The following is a 22,328-nucleotide window of genomic DNA, read 5'->3' on the forward strand; positions in this document are numbered from 1 at the left end:
GATGTAAACAATGTTGTGTATTGTGATTGATTTTTGTGAAAAACTATTATTACCTTTTCCACCAGGTAGAGAGTGCTTGGAACCAAGCTGTTCGACGTAGACACAGGAGCTCAGCGCGACGGACGAATGGGGTCGTTGCGGATGATGAGTGAGTTAAGCCGAATGGATATAATAAAATTTATATTGAAAGTATAATTATCTTTTCCGCTATAAAAATTGTTGCTGGTACGTTCCTCATTATTTTTGTCATGCAATGACAACGCTCAGTAAACGATGCGTTATGGTCTTGCACAGTTGGACGTAAATCCTAAAACCACAATCGTTAATACAGAATAAAAAAACTGTGTCTGCTGGAAGGTCGAGGTCACTTTCGCAAAATACAAAACAACTGAAAAGAATTTGCGTGGTGTTTCTGTACTTTTTGGAAAAACTGACCTAGAAAAAGTGAACCGGGATTTTTTTTTTAAGTGCCAATGGCTGAAAGGATCTTCTGGTGCGTGGATATTGTCATCGTTCGATACTTTTTTTTTTTTAGTATGGGCTATAGTAATTGGTATGGGCTATGGATATTTTGGAGTTGAGTTTTGCTTTCTGCACTGAATTACCTACATAATTGTCTTGATGGATTAGTAGTAGAAAGGTAGAAAGTACGACAATATTTTGCCGAGTTTTCCCAAAGACTGGAAGCCAGAAGTGGCGATTAATTCTTGTAACGTCATCCGGATTCTGCAAGTCCTTCTGTTCAGTAAACGATGATTATAATATGGACTAACTAGTGCATTAAACGTATTCAGCAATGATATTATTATAGGTCCGTGTAAACTGTGTTTGGGCTAAAAGTATGGGCAATGCGCCTAGTGTGCAACGCGCTAACGCAAGTATTGGCCCTACCTTAAAATGCGTTCATTAAAAAACACAGCTTTATTACTCAAAATCTGCATAAAAATGTTAGGTTCCGTCCCGTTTTGAATCTACGCAAACCAGATTTCATACACAAGATAATTTTTTTACAATCGGAAAATAACCTCATAAAATTTTATGACTGGAAATATTCAACTGTGTAAATTCCCTATATTGTTGATGTAGGCCTACCCTAAATTGGCGCGGCCCCTAACGTGGCGCACTTTGATTTTTCGCCTGTAGCACCTAGCTAGAGCAAAAGTTTTAACTGAAATTTCACAGAAAGTGACATTTCATCAAGTTCGTAATAATCCCGTTTATAAATCGCGAGTTTATCTACCCGTTACAAAGTTAGAAGAAAAGAAATATTTCGGCGTGATTTTCCGATTTTATTTTGAAGTACACAGTGAACCCTTTGAAAATGCCCTCCAAAAATAGAATATAATTTTCTGACAAACTTCTAATTGGGTAGGCCATATGTAAGTAGAGATAATAATGGATTATCAGAATTTATCAACTTTACAGAAATTCTGAAATGCTAATTTGGAATTTTCCGAGATTTATTCAAGTGCACCACTCCACATTAGGGAACACTCACCCAATATTGTGCCCAATTTCCGGACGCCACCGTTTTTGAATTTCGGATTAAATTTCACTTACCGAAATTGTTCACAGAGGTTAAATAGCAAGCATTAACAAGCTAAAAGTACCAGTATTTTACTGAATGAATTTGAAGTTTGTCAACAAAGAGGTTTGGCAACACTACACGAGGAAAGTCGGGTAAACGTCGAAGTGCGCTACGTTAGGGAACACCACTATATACCGAGGCGTAGATTTGCACATAGTTTATCACGAACGATCTGGCGGTCAATGCGGTAATGTCTGTGGTTGGAAGGGTATAATAATATGGGCTGTTGTTGGCCCTTTGCCCCTTTCGTGACCTTGATTGGGATATAAAAAATTGTGACTTTTTACATATCACAACGTCAACAAAAGCTTCGAAGTCGAATATGTACATACATGTTTATTAAGTCTCAGAAATAACTTCTCGCCAGTTTCCTTGTTCGTTAGCATGAAGTGAAACCTCGATAAGTCAAACTCTGATAACTCGATCAAAACAACTGTTAACTCAAACAAATCCCCCCAGTAGAGTAGTATGACGATGATATACAACTTAACCCTGCTTAACTCAAAACTCTGCTTAAGTCAAATTTTGAACCTGTTCCCTTGAGGTTTAGTCCAGATTTCACTGTATGATAAAATGTTTTTAATGAAACGACTGATGCCAAGTGGCGTAGCCACGGGGGGGGGGGGGGGGGGGGGGCATGAAACCTTGTCGCCCCCATGCAATCGCCCCCCCCCCCCCCTCCCCCCCACTGAGATTTTGAGTTTCTAAAAAAATTATCATTGATCTACATGACGCCTCCCATGAAATGTTCCAGCGCCCCCCCCGCGCCCCCCCCCCCCCCCCCCCCCCCCCCCCCCCCCCCCCCCCCCCCACTGAAAACATCCTGGCTACACCACTGCTGATGCCTCCAATGAAGCTAAGCTAGTTTGAATACAAAGTCGGAAATCATTGGAACGGGCTCAACCTCGTTCCCATGGGTACGAGATCTTGCTGCGCCATGTTGTTCACCATCATGCCTTGCGCGAGTGAAGGAACGCCATTGATCTCTGTGTATATGGAGATCAATGAGGAACGCCCACGCGCCCATGAAGTCGAGGCTGGAACGAACGGGCTTGAACCTAAAGCGGTCCGAGGACTTCTGCAAGTTTAATTCAACCACTATATGAGGATAGCGCCCTCATGCGACATGGATACGAGAATGGCCGACGACGTTGAGGTATGTTTTCTCTTTTTCGACCGTGTTTTCTCCCGTTTCCCATAACGAGTTGTGGTTTGAAATCCAAAAAAATGAAGCATATCATCGCTATAATGTGCAGGGTTATTTTTGTCTTTACAGGAATCTGAAGTCTTCGAGATAACTGATTTTACAACCGCATCAGAATGGGAAAGGTAACTGAAGTACTGTTATTTTTAATTAGGGCGCCCTCTATCACTGAGATAAATTTTGTTTGATGGGAAAACAAGTAGGCACACAACCCAGTTATTTTTTTTTATTTTATGCAAATTTTACTAAAATGTTCCTGCTTTAATTTATTCTTGCTCCATGGTGTAACATGGTAACTTGTCAACGTTTTGTTACAATGTGTGACATTGCTTCTGTAATCTGTGTTTCAAATTTTCACGTAGGTTCATTGCACGTCTCGAGCAAATCATCCATGATTGGAAGCTCACTACGTACGTGAAGGGACCGCCCCTCAAAAAGGTAACCAAACTGGCTTTTTTAATGAAATTTGTTCAGTGATTGTCAAGCAGTTTGATACCCACCTGAAGCTAAAAAAAAATACAAATAAAAACTCATTTTTTAAAGAAGTTTTTGAAGCTGGCAAAAATGTTCAAAACATTTTTTTAAAGTGGAATATTTTTCTTTATCTGCACAAAACAATCTCTATTATAATGTTATCATTACCCTTCCCCCCCCCCCTCCAAAAAAAAAAAAAAATCTGGCACTTTGGATTGATGAGAATGTGGTTCTAGCTGCAATTTTGTTTGAGTAAAAGTATAGTTTAGAACACCTCTATGTATTACTAGTACGGTTCAGAAAGTACTATTGCAAAAGACTTAATTTTTAAGACTTTTGGCAGCTTCAAGCAGTCTTTTTTATTGAGATTAAATCTGTGATTTTATAATATTGATCAGTAAAAAATGTGAGTTTCTTACCTGTTTTGGCAGTAGAGACGTTTAAGTCACAGCACAGTCTTTTCATTCTCAGTGGAACAGGGTCCTAAGCTTCTTTTGTACCATTTGTTCCATCTTCCCGAACAGGGTGAATTTTCCACCGGAGAATGGGAAGAACAGGCAGAATCCATCAATTTTGCCACCGTGTGCTTCACGGTGACGGAGTATCACCTCAAGCAGACCGCAGTGGTGGAAGGAAGCACACAAGAAGAAAATGAAGGTTTGTGGACAAAAAGCCAAACAATCTTCAAATGCCTCTTCAACACTGCACACTTCTCTCTCGATAAACAATCTTCGTGACCATACTCTTCTTTTGTTGAACTTGAACCTCATATGGAGGCAGATACTAGACTCAGACTGCCTCCTTACACCGATCGCTCTGCTTTCACCTTTTAATATGAAATATGTCCAGAATTGCATTTTTAGGCTTTGCAATTGAGATAGATATTCAACTTTTTATTTTTGGTTTGGAAACACACTGACTGACTGAACTAAATTGGGCCTCAAATTCCTCATAATTTGGAACACTAAAAACTTCCCAAATTTTCTTGGAAATTTCAAATAGCCTAAACTTGAAAAGGGGAGTGTGTGGCCTAGTGGTTAGGGTTCGTGACTCATGATCAGAGGGTCTGGGGTTCGAATCCAGCCGCTGGCCATATATTGTGTCCTTGGGCAAGGCACTTCACCCCCACTTGCCCCTCTCCACCCAGGAGTATAAATGGGTACCAGCATTAGCTGGGGAGTAACCTGCGATGGACTGGCATCCCATTCAGGGGGAGTAGAAATATTCTCAGTCGTTTCATGCCAAGGAAACCGGAGATAAACACCGGCCTGATGAGCCACATTGGCTCGCGACAGACTTTACTTACTTTACTTTACTAAACTTGAAATCCAGGAATGCCGAACTTTAATGTTCCTGTGTCAGTATGCTGATAAGTGTGCTTTCAAAACGATAAGTAGAATATGGCAAAGTTTCTGAGATGAATGTGTTGTTGTCGGAACGGGAAGGGCGTATGACCAAATCGGGAACAGTCCGTTTGCTACATGTATTGTAGACTCAAAAAGCAACAAATAGAATAGCCTGGGTTACCCTTAGCCCATTTGAATGTAATTTCCCATTATCAGATTCCTTGCCCCAGGCTATGGAAGACATGCTACTGATGGAGAATGACTTCCCACCACGGGCCCACTGCATTTGCAGATGGTGAGTGAATAATTATAGGCGGGGTTAGGCTAGGGGATGCCCATTTTGGGCTCAACATTTATAGATGTGCATATGGTGAGTAGATGATTGTGGGCGGGGCCAGGCTAGGCGACGCCCAGTTTGGGCTCAGCATTTGTAAATGGTGAATATGTAGATGATTGTGGGTGGGCTCACCCTAAACGACGCCCATTTGGGGCTCAGTATTTTTAGATGGTAAAAATGTATATGGTAAATGAATAGTTGTGGGCGGGGTCTAGCCAATGTCTGTATTGGTCTCTGCATATAGTCTTGTGCACTAGCTCTCTGAAATTATCCCAAGTGTAAAAATGTTTAATTCGGTACGTTTCCTTTTGAACAATAACAGGTATGGACTGAGACACTTCGTGGTGTTGACGCCTGTCGCCAACAGCGACGCAGTGTTGTCAGAGAGCAAGATCAACTTGCTGCTAAGCTCCATGGCGATTGCTGTTAATAACACCAACTGGTAAACATCTGTGCGTCTGTCGGGGTGTTGGGTTGTTTGTTTGTCACTAATCTGTCAATCTGTTTTTCTTTGGGTCAATATCGAGGAAGTAAAACATTAATAGCTACCATTTTTTTTCTTTTTCTTGTAGCCTCTTGCCCATCTTTGCCCAGATTCAGCAGAAGTGGCGTCGGATGTACACCGGTATCTGTGAGGCGCCGGGCGCTCGTACGACCTTTGACATGGTGCACCTCAAGCGAACCCCACACCAGTACGGTCACATGGAGGGGCTCATAAACATCTTCAAGTCCAAAATTGTGAGTCCATTTTGCGATTTCATTGTGGGGAATATTTTCCTCCCGTATGTCACAATATTTGGTTTTTCCAGTCCCAATTTTGAGTCTTTTTGGTGTCATTTGTGAAACGGCATTAGTTGACTTCACAAATTAAAGCAAGTTGTACACTGATCATTTTTTTTTTTTTTTTGGATAAGTTCTTAAAAAAAAACCCCAAATTGACAGAAACGTGTTGAAAGATAAATTTGTTTTGAAAGATAATCTTGAAAACAAAGCAAATTGACGGAAATTTTTTGAAAGATAAATTTGATTTTTCAAACATTTTCTGTCAATTTAGTTAATTATTAGACTTAATCAAAAAATTTGATCACAGTAACATTTGTTTTGATTTATCTTCGGGTATTGTACAGTATTCTAAAAATCCTGCAACAATTTTGAGTCATTGTTTTGTCCATGTTCCCAGTGATGTCAAATTTGTACATGCTGTCTTTACTAAACTTTGATTTTGGTCAAGGCTATATTCATTTAAATTAAACCAAAATGGCTTTTTTGTCCTCATTTTGTGATTCCCAGGCCACCCCGATTTCCCCGTTGCCACAAGTCAAAGCCTCCATTAGATTCACCTACGTCCTGCATGATTGGACGCAGTATGCCTGGTCACTACAACCACCCGGTAAGATTTCTATATGATTTACTCTTCTCCCAAAATTCAAAATTGAACAATATTATAGAAGATAGGGCTTGTCTTAACTGCTCATTACATCGACACCATGCATTTATAGCACCAAATCCATTACAAGTGCACTCATGGTATTCACATCAAATAAGGATTAAGAGGGTAAAGATTATAATCGGATTATAAAATAAATTGACTAAATTTACAATGACTAATGTATTGATAAATTATTAAATTGGCAAGAAACAAGCATAAACATGTCGACTTGCATCTTTTTTTCCCCTCCAGACTTGGATTCTCCCCTTGGGGATGAAGTGGGATATCCCGGCTTTAAGGCCCTCCCCTTTGGCGCAGTGGAAGATCCCATTAACGAGTTACACCTGTCGGCCACTTGGCCATCTCAAGCAGAAAATACCATCGTCGATAATGACGTGTACTCGTAAGTTAATCAGTAGATCGATGTCCACATGTAAACAAAGACATTTAGCACAAATTATACTAAAGAAGTTTATTTATTAGGAGTATCACAGAATTTTCTGAAATGTTTGACATAATGTGTTGTATAATTCCCAGTGACCTCGATGCGTCTCAAGCCCCTCAGTGGTCCGTCAGACTTCGCTTGACGGAAAAACCACAGTGCCTGCTTGGTAAGTGTCCCATTGATAAATCACAATTTCCATCTGATTAATCATTCCATTTCATAAAATCTAGTTAAGTATATAGCTACTGTGCCAATTCCACGTGTGGTTTAGCTTGATCTCCAGCTTGATTTTCTTGAAATTTTTCAAACAAAAATGGACTTTAGGTAGAAAATCGAAACACTTTTGGAAAAAAAATTGGCAATTTCAGACACTGAGGCAAAATAGGGTGACTTTTGCTAAATTGTCAAGAAAAAGCAGGACACCTCAAATTGAAGAAATCTTCAGTGGTTTGATTGAGATCAAGGAAGCCTACCCCAGCTGCCCACAAAACCTTTTCATATTCATCATATTTCTGCATGCAGTTTCTGTACTAATCAGTTTTGGAACTTTTGCTGTTGAATTTCCAGGGGAGTACCTGAGCGCGTTTGCAGAACTTGTCCACAACCGCGACTCCACGGATCAACTACTTGGCAAGCCCGCATTTGACGACATGGACGATGGTAAGTCAGAGTGACTTCTCTCCTTCACCTTCTCCTTCACCACTTGGCTCTGCTTCTCTGTATCTTACATCTTAAAGAAACTTGAGTCTGACCATGACGTATCATCTTTACCAATTTCGGCCCATGTAGCTGCTTTCTGGAAGGCCTTTTTTTTTCAGTAATTCGACAAAATTCACCAACGACACCACTAAGGCTGAGTCCTAGTCCCTCCGAGTGCAAGTATGAGTCACAGTCCTCCAAAGTCTGTGCTTGAGTCTAATTCTTCTGATCTGAGTCCAAGTCCGAGTCCTGGAAATCTGAGTCTGAGTCCAGTCCTTTTGGTTGAGTTGGAGTCGTTCAAATCCAAGTCCAAGTCTTGTTACAAATCATCTTTCTAAGGCATTCATCAATTTCATTATCCGGCTGACTGATTGAATTCCTGCTATTGTCTATTTCCATAAAGAAACGTCAGAGCAGATCAGCCAGGCCTTACAACGTCTGACAGACCCAGGTCGGGTTCACCTCCCCACGTTGTCATCTGTTGTCAGCCGAGCTCGCACCAGGATACGATCTCGACAAAAGCAGGTGGAAGCACCTATATCGATCGACACGCTGAACGAACTTCTATGGGTAAGAACCAGTATTGAGAGATGTATAATAAATATCTTTATGTTGATGTCATGTTGGGTTTAGTCCTTCAATGACGTAATTCATATATGAGATTCGAACCAGCAAGCCGACCCCGACTAGCTCGGTGGTCAAGTGGTAAGACATCTTCACTAGTAAACAGGAGGTCTGGGTTCGAGTCTTGTAAATGTTTACTTGCAATCCCTCATATAACACTCAGTATACAGTGTTTATGCAATTATATAAAAAAAAAACACTTATTTATTTATTTTTCAGCATTTGTTTCCGGACGCAGCCAATCAGGATGAGTCTAGCGAGTCATGTGATGAGTCAGAAAAGGACGACCAGACGGAACCCATCAATGTCCAACCGGAGGTCAAGGTACGCAGTCTCACGAAGACTCTTAAAACTCAAGAATATGCCGGTTTCTTTTGAATGCGAACAAACAGTGTTCTCAGTGTGTTGCTGGTTTTTTTTTTCCACAACCAAGTTACAAGTCTTCCCAACATTGTAAGGCCAAAAAAAACAAGTAACAGTTTCTCATCCGAACTTTTTGAAAACAGCACTTTTTTGCCAATGATGAATCCAAGATGGCGGATGTGTTTTTTTAAAAATATCCATCGCTTTTGTGCTTTGTTTTATTCCAAGACAGGGATGCTGTTTTCTAAAAAATTAGCAGTCACTTTTCTGAGACAAGCTGTTTGACCTCAAAATGACTATTCATCATCATTTGAAGAAAAAAAATTCAGACACAACATATTTCTGATAATGAAAATATCAGAAAATACAGCAGTTTTTTGCTGTTGAAAAAAGGGAAAATTAAAGAAAAAAATTATGCTGCTGGAAAAATGGATGCAGACAGGTTCCAGAAACTGGTATATTTGTTATTTTGCCTAAACATTCCACTTGAAATGTTATCTCATCTCCGCTTTTTCTAAGGAATGGTATCGTCACTTCAAGTCCGGTCCAGAAGATGGCCTGACCTACAAGTTAGCCGTAGCCATGTGCGTGGTGAACCACAGCCACGGAGGACTTAAGGCTGTGGCTCATCTCTGGCAGGAGTTTGTACTAGAGATGAGATATCGATGGGAGAACGTGTTCTTAATACCAGGGTGAGTTTAGAGTTAGTGAAGGATTGGGCAAGCTCTCTAATGCTCTAGTCTCAGTTCCAGGCTAGATTAAAATCATGTTTCTCTGACGTAGCCGTTAGGGTTCATCTAGTGCAGGCTAGTGCTAAGCCGCTGTGGCAGTAAGGGAATCTTTTAAGAAGCTGAATCCAATCAAATCTTGAGAATCCTGCCAATTGGACTCAATTGAAAAATTGCTTGCATACCTCACTCATGTAATATTGGTATGTGAGATGTGCACATATCTTGCAAACCCTCGAACTGATTATGTGCAAGGCTTCTATCTACAATTAATTTAAAGTCATTGTTTTTTCTGAATACTACAGACTGGCTTCTGGAAATCCCAACATGGGCTGTTGCCTACTGCACCAGAAACTACAGGTAAAACATTATTGTAGAAGGATTTTATCCAGAATTAGCGACAATTTATCTTAGTATATGCTTATCTACATTTCGAAAATATGGGTATGAAAAAACGTTGTCCTTTTTCGCTGTAATAAATTGGAAAAATACCTGTATGATTACAAAGAAGCTTTTGAATTTGGTAATTAAGAAAAAAATAGTGGACCGACTTTGGGACTTGCCCAGTTTTTGTTAATTTAACAAAAAGATGTGGAAAAAGATGAATTCCTATTTTCTGTAGATGTTGAATTGCTGCATCGCTCGCAAGAAAGCCCGTGAGGAACGTCAGGCCAGCCAAACAGAGTCTGAAGACATGACGTCAAGAACTCCGGGTAGCTCCGATCAAAATATTGCCTCAGAGAACCAAGAAACGGGTTTCTGCTACTGATGATGCTACCGGAAGCATCACTCCATTCGCCTCGGCCAATCAGCTTTTAGGAGACGATCCAGCGTCCAATGAGAAGCCACGATCAGTCTCTAAGGTCTCTCTGAGGGAGGGGCAGTCTGTCAAGAGTGACAGCGACAGCGAAGAGGAATTCTTCGAATGTGACGAGGACTCCTTCCCAGGGAGTCCCAGTAAGAATAAAGCCGATCTGGATTCAAGCGAGATGGAGGTTGAAGAGGTTCATTTCCAGGTCGGCTCCGAAGCACTAGAGACGGACCGTAGAGTGGCGATTTCAGAAGCCAATAATGAGACGAGATCGCAAAAACCCAGTGGGAGGCTACGTCCGTGCGGGGACTTGAAGCTGTTGAACAAGGATGAGCTACTTTATATTCCCGTCACACAGGTAGGCAACTCAAACATATGTTAGTATTGGATTTTGTACTTCAGGGCTGTCCGTGAGCTTGAGAGAAGACATTCAAAGCTTGCCCTTCCCTAACAAATGTGCCAAGATGAACATATCCTGTTGTTGATCTATAACAATCTGGTTCCCTGACTTTAGGACCCTGCCCCGATGACAGAAGACATGCTGGAGGAACACGCTGAGGTCTTGGCTCAGCTAGGCACCACCTCGGAAGGGGCGGAGCTTAGAGCCAAGATGCAGAGTGCATGCCTGCTGTCTGATATGCAAGCATTCAAGGTAGGTGATGTCTAAGAATAACATCCAAATTAGCGGAATCTGTATCATAAATGTTGTCACAAATTAGGTCCGATTTCATGGCCTCTCTCACCACAAAATTTGTGATTAAGATGACCGTTCTTTGCTTACAGTGGCTGCAAAAAATGCGTTAAGCAGAAAATAATAACCATAACCCAAACTTTAATTTATCCAGGCTGCCAATCCAGGCTGTGAACTGGAAGACTTTGTGAGATGGTACTCACCCAGAGACTGGATTGAAGATGAGGAGGAGGAGGAAGATGAAGTTGAAGTAATGGAGGAGCAAGAGGATGAAGAAGGCAGGGCCAGGGAAGAAGGCGGGGCTAGGGAAGGAGGGGCCAGTAGAAGGAGAATCAAAGGATGTCTTAGCCAAAGAATGATGGTATGTATTCATTTACTTTGTTTGCGATATACATATAGCTTTATATGCTTGAGCGCCCCCCCACCCAGGTTGTCAATTTTTTTTTGGTGATTTTTGTTTTTTTAGTCCCACGATTTGTCCTTGGTGATATGTATGTGGCCTATTTTTGAGTAGTGTAATAGGGGTGTAAGTGGCACCACCAGCGTCAAAATAGTCCCCCCCCCCAAAAAAAAAAAAAAAAAATTTAAAAGAAAAACCAATTTTTTTTCTAAGGCCAAATATTTTGTCGACAAAAATTTAACTTCTAAAAAATTTGAAAAAAAAAAGTTGTGAGCTCCCCAAAGCCAAATTCTGGGTACGCCACTGGTTTCTTGTCCCCGCCCACTTCTTTTTTGTCCAGGCTGGTTTTTTTTTGGTTTTTGGGGTTTCTTTTTTAAGATTCATACATTTGTGAAATTGTAGCTATGTAGGAGGGTTATAGCTCCTTCATATAGTCAAGAAAATATTCGAGAAAATTGAAGAATCCATCTGCCATTTTACTCTGCCTTATTTCAAGTGTCAAACCTCAAATGCCCATAATTATTAAAGAATTTCATATTTTTTTTTTTACTGTGCTAAGTGTTACATAATTTCTCTTGTGGATTTCCTGGTCCCCAGCTCCCTGGTAACACATGGCAAGAGGTGTGGTCCCAGTCCAAGGCGGTAACCGCCCACCTCCAGAAGCGACTCTTTGACGACACCAAGGAAGCAGAGAAGGTTCTTCATTTCCTTGCCTCCCTGAGACCCGGTGAGGTGGTACTCCATCTACTGCCCTTGATCATTCACGCTGCACTAAGAAGGCTGGAAGAAGCTGGTAGGATGGATATATTTTCTTAAGAATGCTTCGTCTTCTCTGCGTGCTCTTTTTTCCGTGCTGCTTGCATGATTGTTTTAATTTAATGCAGTACTGAAAGAAAAGATGCATGAATTTTCATGAAAGTGTAGCTTCTGAAATTTCAATGATTTGAAGTCTTTTAAAACATGTGATTTTGAGTTCTGTACATGGAATCAGAAGAAAAACGTACAAAGAAATCGAAATAATTCTTTCTAACCTTTCAATTTTGTTTACATTTATTTACATTTGGATAATTTTCCTTCATCTGCAGATGTAGAAGAAGTTCCATCGCTACAGCCTCACTTTCCAGGACTCGTGAGTAAGGCCTCGCGAGTCACTCGAGCTCCTACTCAAGATATCAGGAAGTATGAGGTGAGGGTCAACCAAGTCAAGTCAATCCTTTCATTTTTCTTACATTGCCATAGTGACGGTCAAATTTGCTGACCTCAGGAAAGTGTGAAAAAATGACTATTCTAAAAACCCAAATTTGTATTTTTTATATATTTTTAAAATATTTTTTGCAATGTTATCTGAAATTTTGTGAGAACTGATTTGCATCGCAGCATATGTATGAATATTCACATCTCTGGTTATTTTTTTTATTTTCCCCCATCAGGAGTTAGTCAAGCAGATATCTCTCATTGAGGAAGTCATCGCTCGTTCCCTGTCCCTCAAAGCCAAATTCCTCCCACCGAAATCAGAAACAGAGACGCCGCGCCACACCGGCGCCCTGCAGCAGTTTGTATGCGATCTCATGGACAAGCCTGAGGTTCCTGTGATTGGTGCGGGCAGGGGACCAGTTGGGGAGGCCATACATCAACTATTTGGAGCCGCACAGAGGGTAAAGTATCCCTATACATTGTATTACAAAAGTTGAAAGTCTTCAAAGTTGAAAGTCTTCAAGGGAGTGTAAATATATAAATAATCAATAAATAACCCCCCCCCCCCAACACACACAAAAGGAAGGTCTCAATAAATCTTCCAAGTAATGTTTGTAAACCCCTGCGTCCAACAAATAGAGAATTGGTAACAATACCACAAATGCTTTCCTCCCGCAGGCTGCCCACATGCTTCCGGAGGTAGAAGCCGATCTCCAAGACTCCCCAGGCAAAGTCAAGTATTCCCACACTCACAGCTCGGTACCGGACTTCCCCCGCCCGGCCGGTAGGGAGTTCATCTTCCGTACCGTAGCGCCCCGCCCTGCTCCTTACTCCCAACCCACCCCTCAGAGGATGTACTGCGTCTTGGTAGATGAGGAGTTCCGATTAGCGGGAGCCTTCTCTCAAGACACCACTTTTCAGTAAAGGTAGGATAGGTACATGAAAGAGGGGGCTACTCGTGGTAAGAAACATTGGGTGGCAGTAAAGAATGGAACCTGTTGTAAGTGATTTTGCTGCTCGATGTAGTATGCTTTGTGCCGTTCAAGAGCTTGGGAGAAAATCTCACTAACTTCCTTGGTGGCATTCGAACCCACAACTTTCTGTTTACTAGTGCGGATGTCTTGCCACTTGCCTTCGCAGTGAGCTCACTGGTTTGAATTGTGGATTGAATCGTGGAGTAGAGTCATGGGATTTTGACTATTCAGCCTTGGTAGTGCAGTTGCATTTTAAGGGAGTCTTCAGGAGTGTATTATAATTCCTTGTGGGATAGTTTCCCAGCAAGAGAATTACAAAGGAGTTACATTGCTTCAGTGTTTATCCATTTTTTTTAATAATGAAAGTAAAAACACTTCACACATTTCATGAATACATGAGATTCAAGTGCAGCCAGTACTACAATATCTCCAAACAGTTTCAAGTGTAAAGTCTGTGGATGCAATGATCTAGGTCGAGGTTAATGAAACAAACTTGTATCCTAATCAGAACCAGAATGTTTTTCTTCAGAAGTCAGCTGTTTGTAATAGTGCTTCATAAAGAAGACCCCAAGCCTGGCAACCTTTCATTTATTTCTGTGATTGTGACTTTTCAGCATTTGTACATTTTCGAATTGTAGTTCGTGCCTTCAATGAAGACAATTGCAAAGGCTTCTGCTGGCAGTAACATGGCGAGTGATTAGATGAACGGGAACAACGCTTCAAGGAAATATGTTATCTCAACGAGTGATCCACATTTCCCATTATCAACATTTTTGGCTTTTACTGTGATACTAATGGACTTATGTGTGTCCTTAAATTTTTTGAATCAAGACATATTTGCAAAGTTGTGAACACATCGTTGACGGTGGAGAGTTCCCTCAAACTGAAGGAAAATAGGATCATCTACAAATGATGGAAGCCACCCAATGAATGGCAAGATTAGTCCTTATAACTGCTTGTTTTTTGTGGAGAATTGCCGTCAGCTTTAAAGCAACAACACAAAAATAGTAATTTATGGCTGTATTAAAAAAAACATGTATAAAGAATATATTGTGAATAAAAACATTTTATGCAAAACACATGTTGTTGTCTTATTTGATTTTTGTTGGAATGCAAATGATGTACTAGTCTATGTAGTAGATTGCCATGGTCTATTACATTTGAGCAGATTCGCTGATTAATTATGCAAGACAACCGCATTTTGACCAAACAGCGGGCGCTTTCTATATCGGGTCTTCAGTCATTCACCCGTTGCGCGTCGAAGACATGGAAGAAGAAAAAGCTGTTGCGCGCTTTGTATCATGTTACACGATATGCGTCCGGCTGTTGTATTACAAAACACTGCATTCGAATTGACCAATCAAACCATTAGTCCTGATTTGGGAATCAAATGAAATGGGCTTGCCTGTCAATTTTAACTAACAAAGATATTTCTTAAAAACTCACTCCATAAAAGTACTGCTTATTTTCATGTAAAATTTAATGTCTTTGTTTTGGGAATCTTTCAAATCAAAATACATTGCCTTCAAGCTCTTTTACCTATTTTTTCTTGTTAAAAAAAACACCCAAAATGTAAATGAAGAAATCATATCAACTTACGTCAATATCTGTACTTTAGCAAGGATAAATACAAATCATTAAAAAATGAAACAAATCCTGTTGGTTGCATTATGACTTTAAAAAAGGTGGCAATTAATAATTGACAAAATAAGTTGTTTCCGTAAAGTACATTTTCTGAGAATTTTAGGAAAATTGCAAAATGTTTCCTCGCTGTCTTCAGAGTGGCTTAATCTAAATCTTCCTAACTTACACACCTACCCAATTGAAAATAACCTCCAAATGCTGATAAAGCATTACAACATTTCAATATACTTGTATTTTCAAAGCCTGATAAATTGTCAATTTGGTCCGGGTAGCATTTCAAAGCAATGGATGAGTTCGAATTGTGAAAATCCACGATATTTGAGCCTTGCATAACTTTAAAATAAACACCTATCCGCCAGAAAGTACCATAGGTCCTGCTTACAAAAGTGCCAATTCAAACTAATATTACAATGATCGGAATAAAATACACCCACTGAAACACAGAGCATCCCAAAAGCTATTGTTGTTTTGATGCAGAATGAAAGAAAAAGTAAATAATCAGCAGCAGTGAAGAAGACCCCAATAGTTTTTCCAAAATATTTTTTAAAGGTCTCTTGTTGACAAAGGGTTGACAAAGTATTTACACTCTTTGTAAGAACTTTAGAAATATTTCACTTGAATGTTTACAATGAATTTGAATTTGTCACATGAATTTTTTTCACACAAATTTGACAAGGACGTTTATGACACATGTTAACAACACAAGTTTGCATATGTGCTTGTTGTTTTTTGGTTTTCACTAATCCACCAATGCTCAAAGTACTAACACAAATTTGAAGTATCTAAACTATGCAGCTAGAGTCAGGGTCAGTAACCTTGGAGACCGTTGTAAATTGTTTGTTTGGAATCTTGCTGGAGTATTTTCTTTATACCTGAAACAAAACAGAGAGAAATACACAATTTAAATAATCACTTTTGCCAGATTTTCACGATTGTCAGTTAGTTATTTTAAAACTGTTCATCATCCATGTGATGCCTGAAAATTTTGAGGGCGAGAGTGCTTTAAAAAAAATGTAAGGCCAACTAATATGTTAAAAGGAGGGGGGCTGTGTAAAGGCACATAATTTTGTACAATTTCCAACACTTCAAAAGAAAATTGGTTCAAGAAATATTGTCATTTGGTTAGTTGAACGCTTAATCTTCTGTGCCAGACTTTTTAAGGTAAAGAGTGGCTCCAGAAATGTTCTGGCCAACTACAGTCGACTTTGTTAACACAAACACTGTTAATACAAGTTCTGGTTATAGCGAACATAAAGCCTTGGTCCCGCCTGTGCATTTATGTGCACAATGAATGGGATTGGCAAAATTCTGATATAACAAACATTTTGTCTAGGTCCGACTGAAGTTGTATTAACAAGAGGTCACTATAACATCTGAAACGAGGGAAGCTTGTGTAAGTGATACATTTGTGAAGTGTTTATTTTCAGCCAAAAAAACAAAAGCGAAGTAGGTCATGAAAAAACAATCTTCAAGCATGCCACCTTATGGTTTAAGCTCACAAGAGAAAATGGATTGATCTTCCAAAAACTGTCCCAACGTACCTTCCTTCTGTTCTTGCGTCATGTCTCCTTTAGGGAACTCCACGTCAAATGTGATTATGAGCATTCCTTTGACGTGGTTATTCTCGTAGTTCGGCATTCCCTCTCCTTGCTTCTTCATCTTGGCACCTGGCCAAGTCATTTTTTCTCGTACAATTTTGACCTGAAAAAAAATTAATACATGTATTCCTAAAAATGAGTTTTGGCCATTTTTGGCATAAATAGGCCCTAGCTTAGCCATAATCCCTTGACTGATTTACTAGGAACCTTCCTCACTCCAACAGATCCCAACAAAGCATGCAGTCGGATTTTGAAGGGTTGGGTGGTTAGGGTTAAAACAGTAAAAATTCTGGACCCTAGTTTGAATTTGCAAAAATTATGAACCTGATTTTTGTAAAAAAAAACAATATTCAAGACTTACACCCTTGTGAGTTTTCTTCACATCAGTCTTGAGAATTCAAAAAATTTATCACAAATGGTGTGCCATTGATCAACTGATTTATGAAACTTCTCTCAAAAAAATTCCTGGGAGTTAGGTTGACAAAATTGTTTTGAAAGGAAACAATTTTCTGTTCCTTGTGAAGTTATAGATGTACAAAGTCTTTACCTTGTGGCCATCAAGATGTGGAAATTCCATTGTAAAGCCAACTAGTGCATCGCTGAGGGATATCGTAATATTTGTATACAAGTCATCGCCTCGTCTTTCAAATCGATCGTGCCTGAAGAAAGAGATTAAAAAGATTTGTCAGTCAGGGCTAACAATTATAGAATGTTTTAAATAGTGCCTTATTGCAGAACAAATGCCACATTACATTATAAATCCTGTGTAGATGTGGAGTCATGTGCGATACATTGGACTTATGTTCCTCATTTCTAAGTCATCGTTTCTTTTTTTATAAATAATTCCCTCAAACACTCCATTTCATGTGAAAAACCTCTTCACTTTTTCCTTTCCGTTTCTTTTGTACAGACTTATATTAATTTCAAGAAGGCAACGTGGTGAGATGTCAACTACTTACTTTTCTGCGATTATTCTAAATCGGAGGTCGCCAGGTTCACCGTCTATATGTGGCTCTCCTAAAAATCATTTCCAAAAACAAACAAAAACAGAATAAAATATATTGTGCAATCTTATGAAAATAAATTATGATAACAGCAAGTGTTTTGTAAATACTTTGAATGCATTTAAATATATCGATAACATTTAAATAGTACATGTACTTAAGAATCAGACTAATTATTTGAGGATTTTGAGGCCTGTAAATGCAAGAGACATTGTTTTACCTTCAGCTAGGAATGGATATTCCTGACCGTCTTGCATTCCTGGTTCAATCTCTATCTCCAGTAATTTCTCTTCATTCACCAGCCTGTGGAGAAGACACACAACCATCATTTGATTAAAACTATTCCATCCAATTGATGTTGGTTTTGTATTAACCTTTAACCCTCCCCATCCCCAACCCATCAAAATCAAAGTGCAGGTGTTGTTAGAATCTGTTGGAGTGAGTACTGCACTAGTAAACTGATTATGCTTTAATGGGGTCAGGCATGCCATCATAATCAGAGTCCAACAGTTTGGGTGTTGAGTTACCATAATTATGGTGTTGGATTTTGCAAGAGTGAGGAAGGATCCCAGTAAATCACCCAAGAGGTGTAGGATTCAGTCAATTGAGAAGTTCAGAAGGAAGCTTTTTTGTGGGGGGAGTTGTTTTAATAATCCCATTTGAAATGCAGTCACAAAATGCAGTCATTTAATCGGTAACAATATCTCTTCTCATCGGGAACTTAGTAGAACAGGCTTGAAGTGTCGAAAATAAAAAAAACAATTCTCAATGTGAATCTGTAGTTCCAATTGGGAATACAAATGGAACACAGCACTCGTCAATGCTGATTGTACCTAAAGAATAGTTTTCTTGACTTACTTGACTCGTGGGCACTCGTCGCATACTTCATGCTGCGTCATTTGGAATCTCCCTGGTCCCAATTGCTGCGTTCGCATCTCTTGTCTGCAGTTACACTTCCTGGTACCCGGCGCTGTGTGGGCTACTGGTTTATATCTAGCCACCTGCATAAAATAATATATATTGAAAACTCTCTGAATAAATTTGACAACTAATTTTGAAAATAATCACAATATATTAGAACATTACTATAGTCTAGAACCTTTCATGATTCAAGATCATTACAATGTTCTAGAACATTTAACACTCACCTCTACAAAATTGCCGGTGTAAAGTTCCTCTAAAGACACAGGCAAGTCCACAGTGATGTCATCACCTCGTGGGGTCTCTGGGTTCCGTTGATGACCCCCAAACCCAAAATGTGCAAAATCGCCGAAGAAACTGCAACACACAAACAGGCAAAAATCCACATCGTAAACTATACACACAGGAATTCAATTTGTATGTGAGTTAGAGAAATAGAATTGTAATAGAAAATATATAACAATGAAAGTTACAGACATAAACTTGGACAAAAAATTAATAAATATACACATTTAACTCTTCAGTTTTGAAGAATTGTGTTGTCAAGAGTTTGGCATTTTGTGGTGTCAAGTTATAAAGGGCATGAAAAGCCCAGTTATGTAAGTTTATGACATTTTTGGATTTTTCAAACTGTGTTTATTTTAAATATTTATTTATAAGACCAAGTATTACCGGTTTCTTGTCCCCGTCCACTTTTTTACCGGCCGCCTCCTGTTTTTTTTTTTTTTTTTTTTTTTTTTAAATATCAATCATTAGCAAAATACTTAGTTGTTTTATGTCTTTTTCAGCAAAACTGTAGCTATGTGTGCAAGTTTAGAATCTGTTTTAAGGCGTTACAGCTCATTTGGACACAAAAGTATCAGCAAAAGAAAAAATGGAAAAATCCATCTTGAAGAGAAAAAAACCCAGGCCGCCTCCTCCCTTTTTTCAAAAGTCCAGACGGGCGGGAAACTGTTTATTTTTCTCTTGGCTAATAGAACCTACCTTGAGAAAGGATCACCATGTCCGTGTGATTCTTTGATGCCTTCCTCTCCATGTCTGTCGTACTGTTTTCTCTTATCATCATCTGACAGCACCTGAGCAAATTATCATCGTACAAAAACACACAAATTCAATCATTATATTAATTGTGCGTTTGGAAGAAAAAAACACCATACTACTGCTGTATCACAATGACCACAGACTCCCAAATTCTTAGTGTCAGTGAAACAGTTTGCAAGCATCACAACTGGCTTAACAGCAAAGTGGTAAAATATGTTTTAAAAGAGTGAAAACTGTTCACTATTAGATCTTGATTTAACAATTTTAACCTCTTGCCTCCACGGTTCTTTTTGCCCGAAAAACACCCTTTTTGGAGAACACAAGATATTCTGGCCGAATTTTGAAATTAAGTCAAACACCCCAAATACTGACTTTTAATAGTAGTTAGTACAATATTTGTACAAACTTCTCCCCGTTACTTTGTATTTTGCAACACTCCGAGGCCCGCCACTTGAACTTGTACAGCGGCAAAGTTCAAGTTTTGCATGTCTGCAAAACTGATGGGAACACTGACGTGTATAAAAGTCCACTGCCAGAGACTAAGGAAAAGCTTGGCGATTTAACCCGTCACCCACATTGCCAGACCATGTTTAAGCATCCTCTGGCGTTAACAAAGATTTTTGAAAGGAAAATCCACAAATCCAACCCCCCCCCCCCAAAAAAAAGAAGTAATTTAAAGAACAGAATATTATAACAATTTTACAAGCCAGAATACAGGCCCCTGGTCTCACCTCATACGCAGCTCCTAGATCCTTAAATTTTTCCTCTGCTTCTTCGTTGCCTGGATTCTTGTCCGGATGATACTGCATGGCCAACTTACGGTACGCCTTCTTGATCTCATTTTTTGAGGCTGTCTTGGGAACGCCAAGGATCTTGTAGAAATCCCGCCTACAAACCCACAAATGACAAACATAACACGTTAGATGTTTTCGCACTATTCAAAACAACCTCTTTCACGTTTACAAGAATTACAACTCAGCTTCATCACAGATCCATCGGTAATAGTGTAGTTAATAGGACCTCATTCTATTATAAGAGAAAAAGGACACGTTTGTTATTTTGTATGTTCGTTCATAGACAATGTGTTGGTAGCCACTAACATTATAATCACTATGATGTCTGTGCTAAAGTGGTTAAATTTCATGGATTTGCAACCCAAAAAATAATCCTGAGTATCATTGAAGCCCCATTACTTCGTCTTTGACATGTGGAGTAGCCAGTAGATAGGCCTACTTTCAAAGGTATTTTTGTCAAGTATTTTGCGTGGTTTTTGGCAACTTTTGTGGTGATTATTGGTGAACTCTAAAAATTCTTAAATTGAGATTGCATTCCGAGTGGGGCGCTAATACGATAATCCCAAATCCCAGAAAAGGAGTTAGCACCCAGGTTAGTGGGTCTAGTAAGAGGTGATCTAAATAAAACAAGACTGCTTCAGTTTGGAAAATCTGACAGAATTCACTTTTGTTAAAAACCAATAGGGAGGTATTCTTACTATTACGATTTCCCTTAGCATGCTTAGGTAAATTGATGATGGCTCGTCATTTGACATGTTCAAGTTACAAAAAAAGAATGAAATCAGGAAAAGGATTGAAGGAAACATTTTTCTTTTAAATTCTCCGCAAATTTAAAGGTCTGGGCCGGGAACGTCACCGACCGGCACCGGCACCCGGCATTGCCCGGCACAACTTGAACTAGGAACTGCCGAAACGGTCGTACTGACAATGATTGACATGTCATGATTGACGTATTGCTCAGATTCCAACCCCGTGTCAACAGCTTTCGTAAGTAAACGGAAAATCCCAAACCATAACTCATTACAACAATATATTCTTCCTTTCATTTAATTCAATCAAACTTTTAAAAAGCCTTACCCAGCGAGCACAGACAAGCAAATGTGGAGTAAAAGTAAGCACACCGCACACAGCGAATTCGCCATTTTTGCCCAATTTATGTGCTTCCTTTGCCGGCGTCTGGTTCTAATCCAACTAACACTTACGAGGAGTACGAGGTGCGACAGGGAGCTAGACCTATCCAACCGTTCGTTTGGTGGTGTTTATGTACTCCAAAACATCCACGGTGTGCTTTCTGGAAGTTCCACGTAGTTTAACACATAATGCATATTCATGAGAAGGAAGATTGTTCACACAAAAAATCGTGGGCGTGGTTTATGCGTGTTTGAGCTGCGGATGGCATATGACCTCATTCTTTTTGTCAAAGAAGGCCAAGGATAATGCAAATTTTGAAAATGTATAACTTTTTAGTTCGTAAAATGAAATAAAAGAACAAGGGGGCTATAAAATGGGGATGTTACAACTTCTTTTAGTCTGGCGAGAGCCATTTTCTGAGCTGTGGTGACACCCGTTGCATGTCCCATCGGATGGAGCCCTTATAACCAACGTTTGATATATCTGAGCATGCAGTGCACATTTTCTGCAACCCCAGCGCGCACAGCCAATCCAAGAGTCGACTCGTCTTTAGCTTTGGCTGCCTAGTGACCGTGTTTTGTTATACAACAACGGATTTAAGGGCTTCCAATTCTTAGCATTTTGGATGCAATTGGGCTCGAAAGTGGCGCCATGATTTTGCCATGAAGGGATCGTTTTTCAATAATGCTACTTTTCCGCATTGGGGAAAACAGGGGTCGTCTTCTTTGGGTGAGAATATCTCGAAAACTCCATGGTAAACCCCCCCCCCCCCCCCCCAAAAAAAAATGAAAAGAAAATGAAACGTGACATGTTGATCATTATTATTTCTGTGCAGCTTAAATACCTGTGAGAGTTAAGTATGGGCATTTAGCACTAGTGTCTATGGGA

General features: G+C 39.6%; 2 protein-coding genes across 2 annotated transcripts; one reads left to right on the forward strand and one right to left on the reverse strand.

The window, feature by feature from the left end:
- The first annotated feature begins 2,653 nt into the window (after nucleotides 1-2,653).
- LOC119722886 (rab3 GTPase-activating protein catalytic subunit-like) lies at nucleotides 2,654-14,386 on the forward strand. The gene is given in 23 exon segments (XM_038193286.1): nucleotides 2,654-2,744; nucleotides 2,865-2,917; nucleotides 3,155-3,230; nucleotides 3,791-3,923; nucleotides 4,829-4,907; nucleotides 5,272-5,391; nucleotides 5,522-5,687; nucleotides 6,240-6,339; nucleotides 6,631-6,781; nucleotides 6,916-6,989; nucleotides 7,391-7,483; nucleotides 7,926-8,092; nucleotides 8,366-8,470; nucleotides 9,029-9,201; nucleotides 9,543-9,597; nucleotides 9,860-9,994; nucleotides 9,996-10,406; nucleotides 10,563-10,700; nucleotides 10,894-11,100; nucleotides 11,737-11,932; nucleotides 12,225-12,325; nucleotides 12,570-12,794; nucleotides 13,012-14,386. Coding segments are annotated over 23 exon segments (3,258 nt in total). The 5' UTR covers nucleotides 2,654-2,690; the 3' UTR covers nucleotides 13,258-14,386.
- Nucleotides 14,387-14,768: 382 nt separating this feature from the next.
- On the reverse strand, nucleotides 14,769-21,570 carry LOC119722891 (dnaJ homolog subfamily B member 11-like). The gene is made up of 10 exons (XM_038193289.1): nucleotides 21,387-21,570; nucleotides 20,247-20,403; nucleotides 19,459-19,550; nucleotides 18,702-18,831; nucleotides 18,412-18,554; nucleotides 17,774-17,856; nucleotides 17,509-17,566; nucleotides 17,097-17,208; nucleotides 16,493-16,652; nucleotides 14,769-15,823 (listed from the first exon to the last, which is right to left on the reverse strand). Exons 1-10 carry the CDS (start codon nucleotides 21,449-21,451, stop codon nucleotides 15,759-15,761), a joined length of 1,065 nt encoding a protein of 354 aa, XP_038049217.1. The 5' UTR covers nucleotides 21,452-21,570; the 3' UTR covers nucleotides 14,769-15,758.
- Nucleotides 21,571-22,328: the final 758 nt, after the last annotated feature.

This window comes from Patiria miniata, unplaced genomic scaffold (genome assembly GCF_015706575.1).
Source record: "Patiria miniata isolate m_02_andy unplaced genomic scaffold, ASM1570657v1 HiC_scaffold_16, whole genome shotgun sequence".
NCBI classification, from domain to species: Eukaryota; Metazoa; Echinodermata; class Asteroidea; order Valvatida; family Asterinidae; genus Patiria; species Patiria miniata.

Excerpts from the sequence above, each read along its gene's own strand:
- LOC119722891 (XM_038193289.1), bottom strand. The coding sequence starts at position 21,451 with ATGGCGAATTCGCTGTGTGCGGTGTGCTTACTTTTACTCCACATTTGC. Across the intron at positions 17,857-18,411 it reads GACGAGTGCCCACGAGTCAA|GCTGGTGAATGAAGAGAAAT; the intron begins GTAAGTCAAGAA and ends TCTTCTCCACAG. Across the intron at positions 16,653-17,096 it reads CACATCTTGATGGCCACAAG|GTCAAAATTGTACGAGAAAA; the intron begins GTAAAGACTTTG and ends ATTTTTTTTCAG.